This window comes from Triturus cristatus, chromosome 6 (genome assembly GCF_964204655.1).
Source record: "Triturus cristatus chromosome 6, aTriCri1.1, whole genome shotgun sequence".
In the NCBI taxonomy this organism is placed as follows: Eukaryota; Metazoa; Chordata; class Amphibia; order Caudata; family Salamandridae; genus Triturus; species Triturus cristatus.
In genome coordinates this window covers 1799713110-1799731144 of record NC_140589.1, presented here as the reverse complement: position 1 = coordinate 1799731144, position 18035 = coordinate 1799713110, and the positions used below count along the sequence as shown (strand labels likewise).

The following is an 18035-nucleotide window of genomic DNA, read 5'->3' as shown; positions in this document are numbered from 1 at the left end:
GATATGGGGAAAGATGGCTGCACTCTTAAACTTTTATAGGATAGTTTAGGGTTGAGTGTTAAATGTAGGTTTGGCTAAAATCATAGAGTAACTGGGAAAGTAGCAAAGGTAATGTTAGAATCCTAGCCCCAATTATGTCAGTCTGAAAAATGTCATAAATAACGTGTGTGGCCCTTAACGCATGTCTTGCAAAAGGCAGATACACATTCATATAATTTGGAATGTAAACAGGATCAGAGGATGGTCTTGTCAGAGTAGTGTTCAGGAAAAGGTACTGCAAATGAGGCGATAACCTCACACAGAGGTTCCTTTGGTGGGTATTCAAAATAGATTTCCCAAACTTATCTGCCCATCTAACCTACACCTGAAGGACTCTGGTATATGCGGTGCAGAGAGTGTTCACCAGATTGTCCCATCTGCCCTGGTTCTCTGTAGGAAGAGAAAACTTTCACTGGAGCGTCATTTGCAGGTCAAAAGCTTTTCTGAAGAAGTAATATTAATTGGCTTTTTTTGTTCTATAAGCGTTGAAGACCAAGTGGTAAAAGAGCGATTTATTAATGACAATTAGACAACAATGGGCTGAAGCAGTGTTATTTGTTAAGAGATAAGATGGAAGTAAAATTTACCAAAGTCCCAAATCTAACTATAACCATACCTAACAGCTAAAATGTATTGGGGCCTTTTTACAAACAGTATTTTTTAGAACATTTAGTAGTACGGCAGTAGTACTAATAACGTTCTACAAAATGCTATTCACAAAGCTACATGCAGAGGTCTAAGCCTCAGCTTTTCCCATTTTTTATGTGCGGAGATCTCAACACATTTAGGTATACTTCATAATAGTATATGCGGAAGGGATGGCGGAGTGGCTGGAAAATGGGAAATACTTACTGCTAAATGGAAGGTGTTAAGGAAGTAGTAGAGAGGGGATTAGGAAGGGTTAAGAAGGGACATGTACTCACACAATGAGTAAGTCCCTTCTTATTCACAAACTCAACTTCTACAGCTACTGCAGCCAAAAAAGACCTAAACAGTCGTAAATGTATTCCAGATGAGAGCTGGATTTAGCCCAACAGCACACCAGGCCAAGCACTGGTACTGCAACACCCTATAATATATTAAAAATATTTAAATTTATAATTCAAATTTTTACTAATCTTGTAACATTTTTTAATTTATTCTGTGTTTCAATTTTTTTTACAAGGTATACTGATATTTATCTTAGAAGTATTTTTACATTTAAAAGAAAAAGAACGTTTAATAAACTCTTTAACTTTTACATTTGCTTTACCAATAGGGAGATCTCTGCCCCAGTCACAGAGATCTCCCCCTCAATATGAAAATTTACAAGTAGTAACTTTACACTCGTAAATTAGGCTCCAGACCCAGGTTTCAGGGGATGGAGACATGTAAAGCCTACAGTTTGTAGTAAATTTACTCTCCTAAATGGTGAATAGCCTAAAGTAGTAAATGTATTACTAAGTGTAAGAGTAAATTTATAAGATTACCTTTGTGAAGACCCCAAGAGAGTATATTTTTTAAGGCGCAGAATTGATAAATAATCATTTTCTCTTTGTTTTAATTACCACAGTGTAACTTGTGCCATAAGGTGGTTTAGATTTGACCAAGGTCGCTTTTTGCCAACTATGACCATGTTTAGGGAAAGCTGGTAATGGCTTATGTTTTTGTCTTTATGCCTAAGCTCAACCTTTTAAAGGATACAGCCATTAAAAAACAGCACTCTTGATACTAATATGCCTCTTGCCTTTCTCCCATGTGCTTGCCAAGTCTTTCCTATACAGGTTCTTGTGGTGGGGCAGGCCTTTGGCTCAGATCAGCAGTTTTTAAATCAGGTTGAAAAGCACCTGGAGCCATCTAATATTTATCTGCAGAAGGAGCCTTTTACACCATCATCAGATGGACTGCTGCTGCTCTTTTGTCCTGTTGTGTCGCGTCCAGGAACAGATATCATTAATGCACTGGAGAAGAGCCCCGGTAAGCGTAAAGTTTAGAAATATTTCTAGCTTCATTTGATATAAACCTGTTTCAAGCACAAACATTTCCTATTATTGATACATCTCAGTTGTATTCTGAATAAGTTTAGTTTAGCTTTCTCATTTTATTAAGATGATTCAACTCAATTATTCCACAGTTGTCCAGCATTCACTGGAAGGGGGTTGTCCACAGTTATTGATTACATATTTATGTTAGCTCCTCTTACACCATTATTAAAGGATCTTAAAATCAGGTGGAGTGGATTTAGTGATCATAATAGCATTAATCTTAAAATACGATGGGCAGAGAGGCCGCCTAAATCCCAGATTCATTGCTACCTTACCAAGAATCTATTATGTCTAGACGAACAAGGGCTTAGGATCCAGTTAGCTAAAGTTGCTCTTAAATTTCAATAAGGAATGCTTTGTGTGTCTTTGAGAGACTACTTCCAACTTCTGAGTCATATGTAGTATGGTCAGCTGCTGTTTAACTTCTCGAGGTTCTTATAGATTTCAGCTGCAGTGTAGATGGTTCGACAAAAAGTGCATAAGGGCTCAAAGAATTATCCGTAGTTAACTAAAAAAGTCACCAAAAGATAGAGACACTGTCTGGGCCTGTTGACAGAGGTATAAATCTGTTATAACAAATAGGAAAAACCAAGAGGAGTCATATGAACAGCTATCTATGGCCAGCACGTTCTCCTAGAGCATGTTATTTTGGGACATAGTGAACCGTTCAATATTCACCCAATCTGAATGGAATGTTATCCATTCTCATATCTTTCCTGACAGATGGGTGAAGCGTTTTGTAAGGGTCTATAATGCTGCATTCGACTCCATTGAAGAGTCTGAGACATGCTTTTTGCGGGTCCTTATGAATATTTATTTAAAATTGGGAGAAGCTGAGGATGCCCTAACCTGGTTGTCCAATAATAAAGCCCGGGGCCTGACAGGCGCTCCTCCTGACTTATATAAAACTGTTTCAAATTATGGGCTTCCTATATTAACTCAGGTTATTAAGTCAGCGGAGAAAGATGGTATTCCTCCGTCATGGTCTCAATCCACTATTATCCCAATTTTTTAAAAAGGGGACAAGAGTGATCCTCTATGCTATAGACTGATTTCGTTAATTGATTTTATAGTAAAAGTAGTGGGACTAGTAGTTTTAGCAAAGCATTTAGATTGGGCAGGTGCTAACCATGTCATTACTGATTTGCATTATGATTTTGGTGTCATCGCAGCACGCTTGATCAGTGTTTGAGCCTACATCATCTTATATGATTATTATAATTTAGCTTTTATGGATTTTGCATCCGCATTTGATAAGGTCAGTAGTGATAAATTGTGGTCCTTAATGATCTCGATGGGCGTGGATCTTGATATTGTCTTCTTCCAAAGAGATCTAAGTATACAGCAGCCTCGGTAAGACATGCATTTGGGGGGCAATGCTGTATGAATTTTTCTTCACACTAAATATTATTAAGCTCGAAAAGGCATTTTTCAAGGGGGCTAAGTTTCTGCCTCTAGTAGGTCATACACCAATTCTGTCACTCCCTTACGTGGATGATGCCATTCTGATAGCTCGGTCCAGCAGCACATAGACAAATGGCCAGGTGACACCTGCCCATGGTGGCCCGAAGTTCTTGTTATCACACCATTGCTATAGAACCTGGTTGTTCTAGCTTCTTCTGAATTGACATCTGGATACCTTCCCCATTGCCCTTCCAGAGGGTAGTCAAAGAGACTGGACGATTTGGGAAGGAAATTCTTTGCTTCAGTTGGTCCCCCACTCTCCATGGCCAGAAAGTCCACACACTGACAATTGGTAAAACTGCTCATTATCAGTCTAACAGCGCATTTAAAGAAGCCTTTTCTGACTTGATCAGTGAGAGCTTTTGAATCTTCTGATCAAATCCTGAAGTTTGACCTAGATTCTGTAGACACTATACGTGGCCCAGCCTAGGGGCACAGCTGTTGCATCACTACACCACGCTTGGATGTGCTGTACTGGTTCCTCAGGCGGTGCCTCTGATATTCATTCCCCTCTATGGCGAGCAGCTGTTTGAAGAGCAAGCCCATTTAGACCTAGCAATCCCTGAGAGGCAGCTTCAACAACAGTACAGGAAATTTCAAGATGTATCTAGCGCAGTGCAGTCCTGGCAGAGACAACCTATCTATTCCACAAATCCAAAAGAATTTACCATTCCTTTATGGGTAGGGTTGAATATGGATCCTCCATCAGCTCCATACCACCCCACCGTTCTCAGACAGGTTTGCTGAATAAAAGCCTTTTTGACTCCCCTACACCATTCTGGTGGGGCCGGAGTGTCTCCCAATTGCCCACAATTGGGAGTGTATCACAGTGGTTTGCTGTGTCATTGAACTAATGCACAAGGGTTATGCCCCACCTTTCCTACCCTCTGGTACATACTTCAGTTTTGGGGACAGAATTCTTTGCCTTGCTGAGGAAAGGGGCTGTAGAGGTGGTGTCTCTAGAAGAAAGGGGCATAGTATTGTACTCCCTTTACTTCTTGGTCCCTAAGAAGGATGGAAGTTTGAGACCCATCATGAATTTTCACTTAATAATGTTGCTTAATCGGAACAAAAAGTTCAGAATGCTGGCCGACCCAAATCTTACTGGCCCTGAATGTGGGAGACTGGTCAGTGTCCCTGGACTTCCAGTACACCTACTTCCATCTTCCAGTTCTCCATGCCTACAAGAATAGGCTGCAGTTCACTGTGGGATTCCAGCTCTAAATGTTCACATCCTTGCTCTTTAGGTTGACTACCTGCCTCATGTTTTCACAAAAGTGCTGGCAGTCACTGCAATGGTCAGGACTCCCATGTATTACCTTACTTGGATGACTGGCTGCTGAAAGCAGAGTCCACAGCACTGTTCGAGGAACATCTTCAGCGGATAATGACTCTCCTCCATGACTTGTCCTTGTTACTTGTCAGAGCTAAGGATGGCAAAACTAGTTTTCAAAAAAGCAGAGCGGCTCTAGCTATTCAGCTATGATCCAGAGCTGAGAATGCAATTAAAGGACATTTTAAGACCATATACAAAGAAAGCTATAGCTGCTAATGCTATTTGCTATGCCAGTAAAATTTGAACAGAGCAAGATTTTTCTTAATATGTTTTCTAATTCCTGAGATCATTAAAAGATCCCATAGCTCGGTATTCACCCTTGGAACTATCACAGGTATTCTGTGACAGTCTCTTAGGGTACTTTGAGGACAAAATTTGAACCATCTGCCTGGCCTTCGCTCTGAAAACAGTCTTGGATGAGAATCAGGTCTAGCCTTTGAAAATCTCTGAGGATAGTGGACAACAACAGTTGGTTGCGTTTGAACCTATTAACTTGGCCTTCTTCCCCAAGCTTCTGTATACTAGTTGTTCAGGGTCCCTCCTTGATACCTGTCCCATTCAGATCACTCGGAAAGGACCGAGCACAATCTTTCACACTCCTTTGGCAAGTAGCTTAACAATAGCCCCTGCAACCCCTGCTGTGCAGTGGGCTCATGAGCTCCAGGGAGCCCCCTCAGGCACTGTGCACAGGACTGTCCCTGGCCTGAGAGTTCCTCAATGGGTCTGGAGCTTGGGCTGGCCCCACCATGTACTTTGCAGGGGACCCCCTCAAATGTCGTTCTGCCTATGGCTCTTTGTAATAAGTGTGTGGAGCTAATAATTGTGCAAAAACCTAAAAAGCTGCCAATTTTGATTCTTCTCTTGAAAAGGGCTGCTAACATGGATCTTGAGGTGGTGGAACATTTATGGCCTATTTTCCATCTGCCCCTAGAAAAAATAGTGACTTTCCAGCACTTATTGTTGCTTTTTTTAACTTTTGATTAGGCACAATCTCAGTTCTGTCCAGGCCACAGTACAGAGACAACTTTGGTCTCTGTCCTAGATGACCTGAGGCAACTGGCCGACCAGCACAATGCTTCTGCCCTTGTGCTATGGGATCTCTCTGCTGCTGGCAACACCATCTCCCATAGCTGACTTGGAGCAGCTGTGGGGAGTCGATGTGGTAGGTTCTGCATTTGAATGGCTGAAATCCTGTCTTTCAGAGAGATGCCAAGTTCAGTCCAAATTTAGGTCTCTGGGTCAGGGATTCGTCAATGGTCCTCCTTAAGCCCCACTTTCTTTAATCATAATTTTGAACCACTGGACAGTTTAATTCATACTTTTGGTTTTTAATTTGTCTGCTGTGTGGGTGCCACACATTTGCAGAACTCTGTGGATTAAAGGCATGGGGGTCTAGGTACAATTTTTATGAGTGCATGGTGGCAGTGACCAGGTGTTCAAGAACTCTTTAAACTAAAACATTGAGACAACAGAGTTACTGGTGATTGCCAGGGAGAAAGAAAATCTCCTAAGTTCCTACCATCTTGGTTTTGACCTGTACAGCTGTGTCCTTCCCTAACTTAATTGCTGAGGTCTGATCTGTTGGGGTTCAAATAGTCCAAGAGCTGACCCTATCTAAGAATGTGAGTAAGATCTTTTCTATCTGCATCAACCTCATGAGAGTGCTACAAAAGATCCTGGCTTTTCTTTCAGCACAGACCAGATCTTTGGTTATTAAGGTTACAATACTAAATCAGTTCAACTTTGCTATAGCTGATCCACCTTAACACAGTTCAGAGAGCCTTGGACCGCCCCATAACTGTTCCTCAGCCTCTGATGCACTTAGTCTTCCACTGGCTTCCTATAGGCAGGCAATGGAATTTAAAGCTTGTGTCTGGTCTTCATGGCCTTTCATTGCACCGGCCTTCATTGTTTGCAAGACAAGTTCCAGGTCTAATGAGCATCAACTGCTGGTCCCTTGGTTCCAGTAAGGGAGGGCGGGCTTTTTTGGTGATGGCTGCCCAGCCGTGGAATTCCTTATGCTTGAAGCTTAGGATGCATGACTATATTCTACCATTTCGAAGGGATCTAAAATGCTGGATAGTCCCTAGACCTCCAACGAAATACATGGGTCACTGGAACACATTTTTTCAATAATACCTTTATATCGGATTGTGCTGATCTCTTCCTTGATCGCACAAAGAACTTGTTGGAGCACGTCTTACATAATGGGGGCAGCCTGATTGGGAGTAGGGTGGTTGGTGCCATGGATTTCCGTAGCTGACGAGATGGTCTGCCACTTTTCTGCTCAGGACTTTGGTGTTAGCATATCCTTGATGGAAGCATTTCTGCAAGAACTGCCAGTCACCATAGTGATCCTAGGATGAAAAGGCCCTTAAAGGGTGGCTCCCTGGTCCGCAGTCGACCGCAGGGTTCTTTCTAGCAGGCAGTTCCAAGCAGGGAGAGGCCTAGACAGACAGTAGACCTCTCAGTTGGTCGCAAGCCTGGGATGATGATTGGGACACCCCCGGTACAGCGGTCCTGTGCTACAGTAGTTTAAGTGCTTGCTTGAGGCCATGATGTTGCTAAGTGTGGAACGGTTTGGCAGGAGGGCCCAGGTCATAGATGCCCACAAGCGCAGCCCAGTCTCTTATGAGGATCTCAGCAGGCAGGCCCCAGAGCAGAATGCCTCCTTGCTGCAGCGCAGGGTATTGCACAGGGTATTGTGTGCAGGTGCAGGGGAGGGGGTGTGTCTCGGCTGTGGCCGCAGAGGCTCCCAGTCTCGCAGGAGGGAGTGGTGCACCAGTCTTCTCCCTGGTTCCTCTTGGCAGTGGAGCTCCGTATCCGTGGTCAGCAGGCAGCCATAAAGGCTTTGAAAGCAGAGATTGAGCGGAGCTGCTCAAAGCATTGCTACTCTATTCCCCTGTGGGCCAGGAACCAAAAAGTGCATTTAAAGCAGAGTTTTCACATAAATTTACTAAAATGATAAATGCATTGAAAAAAGGCACATGAAATAGGTTAGTGCACTATGTGCCGGTTTGTGGGAAAGGGCAATACTATGGTATGTGGAAAGGTACTTTGTGCAGTAATTATTAGCAGAGCCTAATTGTATGTCTTGAGTTCAAAGATACAGCTTGTACATATCTTATGTGACAATATAAACCAAAGTCCTCTGAAAGCTCTCAGAACTGATGAGTTGAATAAAATCAGAAGGTTCAATTGATCAAGCCACTTGTAACTTCCAGTGACTGGAGGGGTTTGGTTCATAATTAGTTGAGTATCCCCTGAAAGTGATTAATTTTATAGAAACAATTAAAAAAAGATTATTACCGATTGGGATGGTTACTGCTACTGACTCCCCTAAGCACAATATATGTGTGCTTATTCAAAATTTGGAATAGAAATATTCATGGTAACCAGCTTTTTCAAATGTATTTCTATATATATATTTTTTAAAGCTTGCACAGAATGATGTCATCATTCAAAAAAAGCCCTAGAATATAGGCCATGAATGAGAAAATTGCTGGTCAGTTTGTCTTTGACCTGATCTCAAGTCATATCTGTTAGAGCAAAATGACTACAGTGTCATACTAAATAAATAATGACAAAATAACTAAAAATCAAATATAGATAAATACAAATTAAGACACAAATAAAATTTTAAAAAAATACAAATACAATCTCACTCAATACAAATAGAATTTATAAAATAGAACAATAAATACAATGTACAAACAAGGAAGACACATAGATATTTTTAAAAAATGTTTAATAAAATGAAACTATAAATAAAGTGGTAAATATAAAATAAATATCATATATCAACTAGAACATTAAATAAAATATCCAAATGAGGTTATGGCCTATCTTTTTTACTTATTCAAAATATTGCTCTAGAACGTGTTACGCCATTTAGGTTGGACTTTAGTCTATTTTTCCAGAAAAGCCCACAAAGTGTCTGTTCCCAACAAAAATAAATGGTCTTCCAAGTGTCTCAGCTGACTCCTCATCAACATTCTAACGTGCACGCACACCCAGGGGTTCTCAGAGTTCTATGGGGCAAGGGAGTACGATAAAAGGAGGGGGACAGCTGAGGAAGATAGCAAATACATAGAATAAAGTAAATGACTAAGGATTGAGACTATATATATATCTATATCTATATATGTGTGTATATATATATATATATATATATATATATATATGCCACCAGGAATCGCCTCATCGGTTACGCAGCTTCAATGCGCAGAGACAAACACGGACCCAAAGTAATGCTGGAAATTTTTTATTTGGACAAAAAACTTTACACAGCCGCCATGACGCGTTTCGGCCTACTGGAGGCCTTGATCACATGACGCTGTTGTCAGAAGCCTGACCTTTTAAAGTGCAAGTGCATACATAATTGATGACATCATGACAATGGACATAGAGAACAGCTTAGGAATATCGCTGTGAAATGCAATACAACTGTGCAAAATACGCAAACAACTGTACATTTGTTGATAAAAATGGTCCTCCTTATACATGTAAAATACATAGTAATTTCTTGAGAAGACAGCGAAAGGGGTCATGTTTTGCAATTGAAAATTGTTATTCCTATACTATTAAAAATGTGCGAGGCAACATGCAGGCGTGCCTAATAGTATAAAAGCAGTTGTTAAACGATCATTTATATATAAATATATGTACATTGCAACTGAAAATTAAAGTGATTGAATCATCAAACACCTCATGTTGAAACCCAAAAAGGCAAAATATAGATTTAAATGCAAAAACTTCAAAAATTGAAATTTTTTTGGGGAAATTTAAACATACATGCCACATGTAAGTCACCCCACATACATACATATAGGTAGAAGGAGGAACTGGCTTCAAATGTATATCGCAATTGACTCATGCCGAATAGGGTTGTTCCAAATGTCTGGTTAAATCCAGTGCCAATTTTCCTGCATAATGCCCCAAGGTAAGCCAAATCAATCACTAGGATTACCTAGACATGATATTGTCCAATATGCTAAATGTCATAATTCAAAAAGACACCCTTTAAAAATTCGTGAAAAATGAGTGAAAGAAGAGGCAAAAAGAAGATTGTGAAAACAAACTATAAAACAGACAAACAAACCTGTATCATTATCGGTTACATCATAATTCAAGATTCAGGAGAAAACTATGCTGAAAAACATAGTGAATAACTAACAGGAAACAACAGGAAATAACCTTGCAAAATGAATGGAGCTTAGAGCCAAGTGAAGAAATCCTCGCTAGAGTTTAATCCATTAGGGACCTTGGAGTCTAGCTCCAAGATATACCTTGTCTCTAGTTTTCTGAGGGAGGCTTCCCGATCACCACCACGTCTGGGTAGAGGCACCGAATCAATGACAAAGTAGCACAGATGTTCCAGGCTGCTGTTATGCTTATCACTGAAGTGCCTTGCCACCGGATAAGAAGCGTCATGATTGGTGATAGCCCTCATGTGCTGGAGTATACGTTTGTGTGCCTGCAATTTGGTACTGCCAATATATATATATATATATATATATATATATATATATATATATATCCAGAGCACTCCTACGCCACCGCTTTGGAAAGCGCCCGCAAGTTAACAGAAAGGAGCACGGACCACAGTTTGATGCTCGTGATGATAGTTTATTTCATTCGAGGTAAGCCAGCCATGACGCGTTTCGACTCCGTGGAGCCTTGATCACATGACCATCTAGCAACATGTTCATCCAGACTATTGTGTGGAACAAGTCTATCCATGCTCATTAACTCTCCATTTTCTAACACTACAACATTTTTTAAAATTTCTTTGATCTTCTCAGGATCATATTATTTATTGTACTTGTTATAACTAGTACTAGTTTTTTTTTACATGGACCTATTGTCCTACTTTCCATCTTTGTTCTTTAACGTCCCATCTGTTACCATATTCTTTTTTATATTTACTTTGATGTTTGACAATTGTTTCTTTAATCTCATGTTTTTCCATCTGGAGGGAATTGTTTTCAAAAAGCCAATTAGGAGTAAGTTTTGAACCAGGTTTATGGGGTCCCAACGAAATGGAGAGCACCCAGTAACTGCATTGTGGGTGGTGTGATAGGACCATAACATATTCTTAATAGATTGAACAAGGGGTTTGATAGAAATCATAGCTAACTGTAAAGCTTCCTTAATCATCCTGTTACTCCATTCCCCCAGCCCATTAGCACGAGGACAATATAAAGGGGTGGTCACATGTTTAATGGCTAAACTCTGGAGGAATTCTTTTATTTCTTTTGAAATAAGTTGTACCCCTTTATCTGTAATGAGAGTAGCTGAATCCCTTCGCTAGTGAATACTTCAGCCAGGAAACAAGAGTTTTGGTATCAATATGCTTTGCAAACTTGATAGTAATCCGTTTAGAAAAGTAATCAACTAAAACAAGTATGAATTTCTATTGTAATCTACTCACTTGTAAAGGGTCCAATTATGTCTAAACCCAATTTTTCCCATGGTTTAATAGGAAATTCCACAGGTTATAAAGGGGCTCTTCTAGTACATTTAGTTTTATCACTTAGACTGCAAGCGCTACAATTTTTAACCAAATTTTCGATCATGGCGTCCATGTACAGAAACCAGTAACCCAACCTAAGTTTGCTCTTGGTGAGGTTCCTACCTAGATGACCTTCATGTGTGAGAACGCAAATGTGTTCCCTCAATTTCTCAGGAGGAACAAATTTGTCTTATTTAAGAACATTGTTCCCTTCCATTGACAATTCTTCCCTAACATTCCGAAAATGTTGTAGTTCCTCTGATAAAGCACTACACTTATTCGGTCTACCCCTCACAATTTTCTCCTTGACCGATTTTAGAGTGATATCATCAGACGTGTGTTTCTCCCAGTCAGATTGCAAAATGGCAGGAATGGCAATGTGTAAAACCGCCAGTTCTTGTGCATGATCCTCACTTAGCTTTTGAATGGGAAGACGAGACAGACAATCAGCCACAGTATTTTTCTCTCCTGGCACGTATACCATTTTAAAGTTGAAACTTTGTAAGTAAATCAACCACTTACTAATATTTGGTATAGTTTTCTCAGTATCTTTCTTTGCAAAAACGGAAATGAGGGGCTTATGATCAGTTCTAAGTTCAAAAGGTAAACCCCAGAGAAAGTACTTAAAATGAGTGATGCTTAGAAACACGAAAATACTTCTTTTTCTATAGTAGAATAATTCACTTCTGCTTCCTTGAGGGTCCTGGACGCAAATGCAACGGCTCTTTCTTTTCCCTCTACCACTTGAGAAAGAGTAGCTCCCAACCCTCTATTTCTTACACCTGTGGTAAGTATAGTATCCCGTATGGTTGGGCAACCAAACAAATGGAGTGTTTTTTTTTTTATATATATAAATCTCTCATGGGTTGAACCAAGATTGAAAAATGATTTTTAAACTCGGACATGTATTCAGCCAACCCCCAAAAAGATTTAACTTCATCTTTATTAGTGGGAATGGCGGCTTCAGAAACTGATTCCATTTAGACAATTTTTGGCTTGATTCCCTCATTGGACAGCGTATGGCCAAAAACTCTGCTGACGCTACTATAATTTTACTTTTTTTTTTTTTTAGTAAGGCCAGCACATCTTAGTTTGTTCAATACTTCCCTCAATTTATGATTGTGTTCCTCCTCACTTGTACCATATATGAGGATGTCATCTTGAAACATACTGTTCTATCCACTCCTTCCAGAACATGCTGCATTATCCTCTGGAATGCTGCCGCAGGAGAAGCAAGACCGAACAGCATTCTCAAGATTTTGTAATTTCCGAAAGAAGTGGTAAAAGCAGTACGGTTCTGAGAATCGGGGTGAAAGGCAACCTGATGATATGCTGAAAAAAGATCAAGAACAGAAAAGTATTTAGCGTCATGTATTACTCTCAACATCTCATTTATTTTAGGAAGAGGATGCCTGTCAATCCATATGCTGGCATTGAGACTCCTCCAGTCCACACACATGCTAATATTATTTCCTTCCTTCTTTGATGTCATAACAATAAGCGCCAACCATTCAGATCTTTCTACCAGTTCAATTATACCTTGTTCCTGTAATTTTTTACGTTCCTTCTTTAATGGCTCCTGCATAAGTAAAGGTGTGGAACGTATTTTGTGTACTATGGGAACTTCATCAGACTTAAGTTTTATTTTACGTAGGTCATTTTTAAGCATGACAATTTCCTCTACAAACACATCAGGAAATTCCTCACCTATGTCCTCACCCACTAGAGCAGAGGTCCTCAAACTTTTGTACGTTGAGCCCCCCCAGCTGAATTTTTTTAGATGTTGGGCCCCCCCACACCACCTGAAAGAAATTTCTGGAATTGACCGCCACGCGCATATTCCGGGCATATGCAGCAAATAATGTTCAATACAATAAGAGTGTTTAGTAAACTGCAGGTTTGTGAGTGGGTGTGGTGAAATGACAGAGGCTTATTACACAGCTCAAAACACCACTTTTCAAGATACAATGTGCACAGATTGTTTTTACTAGGATGCTTTGTTTTACACATGACATAGATTGATATTAACACCCTCAACATAAATGTGACAAGGTGTGCCTGTTTTTCAGAGACGGTCAATCTGTGTCTGGGTTTTTGCTACTGCCATCCTCAGGTTGAGCTCCACATCCAGTCTTGAACGGTACTTAGTATTTAACACCGCAAGTGCTGAGAACCCAATCTCACATAAATAGGACGAGCTGAAAGGCAAGAGAGTTTTGATAGCAGTTTCTCCCAAAGCTGAATATTCTGCAGACATTTTCAGCCAAGACAGGGACTGTAAGGGAGACAGTGTTAGATTTTTCGAGCACTCCCTAGCTCAGAGCTCATACATGAGAAACAATTCTTCTCTAGAAATCATTAACAAACATTTTAGGCAGCATTATAATGGGATAATTGCCCACCAACCAGTTGTGGATCCGAAGACAGTTGAAAGTCCACAGAGAGGGCGTTGAACGAACACCTAATTGAGAATTCCTAAGTAGTACGATAAGTTGCTTGCCTGAAGCAGTGGGAGTTTAGGACACGTCGGGCTTATGTTTAAAAAAAATAGAACTAATAATAAATTAATGATGTTGTCTATTTTACTTCAGGGTAATGTTGTCTGACAGTCTTTGTGATGGCATGGACATGTTAGTAATTTTGGGTGCCCTGGGCCAAAACTATTTTGGGGCCCCTGTTCATTACAGCTTTGAGTTTAAATTATTTACTTTCAGCTCTGCCATACCCTATTTAGCCAGGCTACTAACGGTGCACAGGCACTGTAGTCAAAATTGTAAAAGCGTTTACATCTAATATTCAGAGATAGTGATGTGTTTTCACTGTTGTAACAAAGCTGCAGCCTACTAATTTTACAGTGAATAATATCTGTGATATCCTCCAATTTCTCATATGTAAGGACTCGCTTGGAGCTAACTTTTTCATGGTTAACTTTTTCATGGGTGTTGCATGAAACAAACACATTCCTCTGCAAATAGTAATAGACTCCCTCATATCAATCACATTAAAAGGAGATTAAACAAAACGGTATTTGCAAGAATCTGTTTAGGAATTATTCCAGGCCATCAAGGCAAAAACAGAACTGTCTCTATCAAGGAGCCCCTGGAAGGCTGGATTGCAGTGCATTTAGATGTCTCCTTTTGTAATTTAGGACGAAAACCTTGATGGGGCAGGATATGCCCATACTTGTGTACAGGGGTGAGTGAGGTGACCATTTGAATTTGTGTGCGCATGTTAGTGCAGAGTGGGACGAATTAATGTATGGTTAGTGGTGGGCTTATTTGAGTGAGATTGCAGATTGAACAGTGAGGGGGACAGTTGAGTGAAGTGTCATGAGTGCAGGTTGAGTCGTGGGCTCGTGTGACTGCAGGGTGAGGTACAGGGTGAACAGCGCAAGTGCATTGTGAGTGCAGAGTGATCACTGTGAGTGGAGGGTAAATGGGTCAATGGTGTGAGTGCATGGTGATCAGTGTGAGTGCATGGTGATCAGTGTGAGCGCATTGTGATCAGTGTGAGCGCATTGTGATCACTGTTGAGTGCAGAGTGATCACTGTGAGTGCAGAGTGATCACTGTGAGTGGAGGGTAAGTGGGTGAATGGTGTGAGTGCATGGTGATCAGTGTGAGTGCAGGGTGAGCGGGTGAATGGTGTGAGTGCATGGTGATCAGTGTGAGTGGAGGGTAAGTGGGTGAATGGTGTGAGTGTATCGGATCAGTGTGAGTGCAGGGTGAGGGTGAAAGTGAAGGGCGAGAATGAGGAGCGAGTTGTCTGAATGCAAGGTGCAATTCCAGACACTTGTAGTGACTCATATATACCAAAAAACAATGTCTCAACTGGGGATTATTTTGAAGGGGGAACCAATTTTAACAAAGTGAAATAAATCACATAAGAACCAATGGGCAAGAAGGGAGACCACAGTATAAGTAGAGTAAGGAAAAGGTATTTATACAATGGTTCAAGTAGTTAAAGAAGCACTACAATACATTCAATTGTAAAATGACCTAAGCACACAACGTACAAAACTGAACGTGCTGGTGAATAGTGAGCGACGCAGTGATACAGAAGTGTGAAAAACAGCATGAACGGCGCAAATGAAGAGGAGATACAAGGATCAACAAACAAGGATCAACAAACAAGATAATTATATACAGTGAAGTACAAAAAATTATTATTTGGGACGTTTTTGTTGAGCACAGGGAGGCCTTAGTTCTAGGCTGTGTAGTCGACGGCGTTTCGACCTGGATGATTTCAGGTCATCATCAGGACAGAGGTCATAGATTAAAGAGTAATGCTTCTGAGGTAAAACATGCAGGACACGAGTAATTAAGGTTGTTGAGGGTATGTGATTCAAGATTCGGGATCCAAGAGGAACAGAACGAGGGATGGTCGTCCGACCTAAGCGCGAGGAGAACCGGTGGGGTACAAGGGCGGCTGCTTGTTAAGGTAGTCGTGTTCTTAATCGAAAGATGGTGGGGCCAGTGTCGAGCAGGATGGCAAATTTTATTTAGAAAGTCCAAAACGACTGTTCCATGACAAGGGAGTGAATCTTGTAAGAATAGTCTAATTCTTAATTGAAGGTAGGAACCATGTCGAGCAGGATGGCCAATATTATTTAGAAAGTCCAATCTGACTGGTCCACGACGAGGGAATGAATCCAAGGCTGGGAACAAAACCGCAGAGCCGTCGGGGGAAGACCTACTGACCATCCCTCGTTCTGTTCCTCTTGGATCCCGAATCTTGAATCACATACCCTCAACAACCTTAATTACTCGTGTCCTGCATGTTTTACCTCAGAAGCATTACTCTTTAATCTATGACCTCTGTCCTGATGATGACCTGAAATCATCCAGGTCGAAACGCCGTCGAAAACACAGCCTAGAACTAAGGCCTCCCTGTGCTCAACAAAAACGTCCCAAATAATAATTTTTTGTACTTCACTGTATATAATTATCTTGTTTGTTGATCCTTGTTTGTTGATCCTTGTTTGTTGATCCTTGTATCTCCTCTTCATTTGCGCCGTTCATGCTGTTTTTCACACTTCTGTATCACTGCGTCGCTCACTATTCACCAGCACGTTCAGTTTTGTACGTTGTGTGCTTAGGTCATTTTACAATTGAATGTATTGTAGTGCTTCTTTAACTACTTGAACCATTGTATAAATACCTTTTCCTTACTCTACTTATACTGGCACTTGAGTGGATTAGATCATACTTATCCCTCCGCACTTTCCAGATCTCCTCCTCGGTGGCATGCTCTGAGATACTCCACTCTCCTCATGGTGTGCCACAGGGATCGATCCTGAGCCCGTTGTTTTTTAATTTGTACCTACGTCCATTAGCCAATCTTGCAGAAAATTTTGGTCTTGTTTTAATGACTTATGCAGATGACTCTCAAATCCTGTTTTCACTCTCTAAATCTGATTCATCTGCTCCATCTGCATTGAAAATAGGCCTTCAGGAAATATTTAACTGGATGTCAGCTAACCAACTTAAATTAAATGGGGAGAAAACAGAGGTCCTCCTTTTAGGAAGTAGTAAAGATCTCTGGAGTGATCCCCATTGGCCATCATCATTTGGTAAACTTCCATCTCCAGCCTCTCAGGTTAGAAACCTTGGGGTTATCATAGATGATAGTTTATCTATGACTCAGCAAGCAAACAAAGTGGCAGGCATATGTTTTGCCATTCTTAAATGGCTTCGCAAAATTGTCTGGATGTTACCTCCTACTACCCAGAAGACCGTAGTCAATGCCTTAGTGACATCTCGGCTTGACTACGGAAACATCTTATATCTGGGCTCAAACAAAGCGGTAATAAGACGTCTGCAATTGGTGCAAAACGCTGCTGCCAGACTGCTTTGCAGAATCCCTAGATCCGTTAGGATCACCAAACATCTCAGGGACCTGCATTGGCTCAGGGTCGAAAACCGGATCCGTTTTAAAGCCCTGACCTACCTATTTAAAATCAAAGCTGGTATTGCCCCTAAATATCTACAGGACCTTGTTAAACTTTACCTCCCCAATCGCAGCCTCCGTTCTGGTACGGCTGCGAATTTTGTGGTACCAAGGTTCAAACGGGCTAGAATAGGCGGAAGATCATTTTCCTATTTGGGCCCAACCCTGTGGAACACCTTACCTATCCATATACGCAAGGAAGAAAACTTCATGATCTTTAGAAAGAGTGTAAAAACCTGGTTGTTCGACAAATAATGCGCTTTATTGTTTTCTATCCAGTTGTTCTGTGTGTTTCGCTGTCCGGCGCCGGGAAACCCTTTGTGGGTAGCTGTGCGCCTTACAAGTGTTATAAAATAAATAAATAAATAAACTGTGGTCTCCCTTCTTGCCCCTTGGTTCTTATGTGATTTATTTCACTTTGTTAAAATTGGTTCCCCCTTCAAAATAATCCCCAGTTGAGACATTGTTTTTTGTTATACATTGCGCCCGGTCTCTCCTGGGTTAACGGGTTATACTCCTGTGTATTGTTACTTGTAGTGACTCAGCATGTTATTGACCGCAGCGTAGGGTTTCAAATGTGTTTAAACAATTGCTATTATGGCAGTAACCAGGGATCAGGGTGGAGGAAAGAAATAGTGTGCTGATCCCTCAACAAACTTCCAGTCTTATGATTAGGCTAGCCAGCTCATTATTTTGATGTCACAGATGGT

The 18035-nt window shown here is 40.9% G+C and overlaps 1 protein-coding gene across 2 annotated transcripts in view; it reads left to right on the top strand.

Moving 5' to 3' along the window:
• Positions 1-18035, top strand: part of LOC146822033 (uncharacterized) — a 274413-nt gene that overhangs the window by 217703 nt on the left and 38675 nt on the right. For both annotated transcript variants that reach the window (XM_085613144.1, XM_085613143.1), the window contains exon 5: positions 1789-1995. In XM_085613144.1, coding sequence (XP_085469270.1) covers positions 1789-1995 — 207 coding nt within the window. The remainder of the gene's footprint in view (positions 1-1788; positions 1996-18035) is intronic.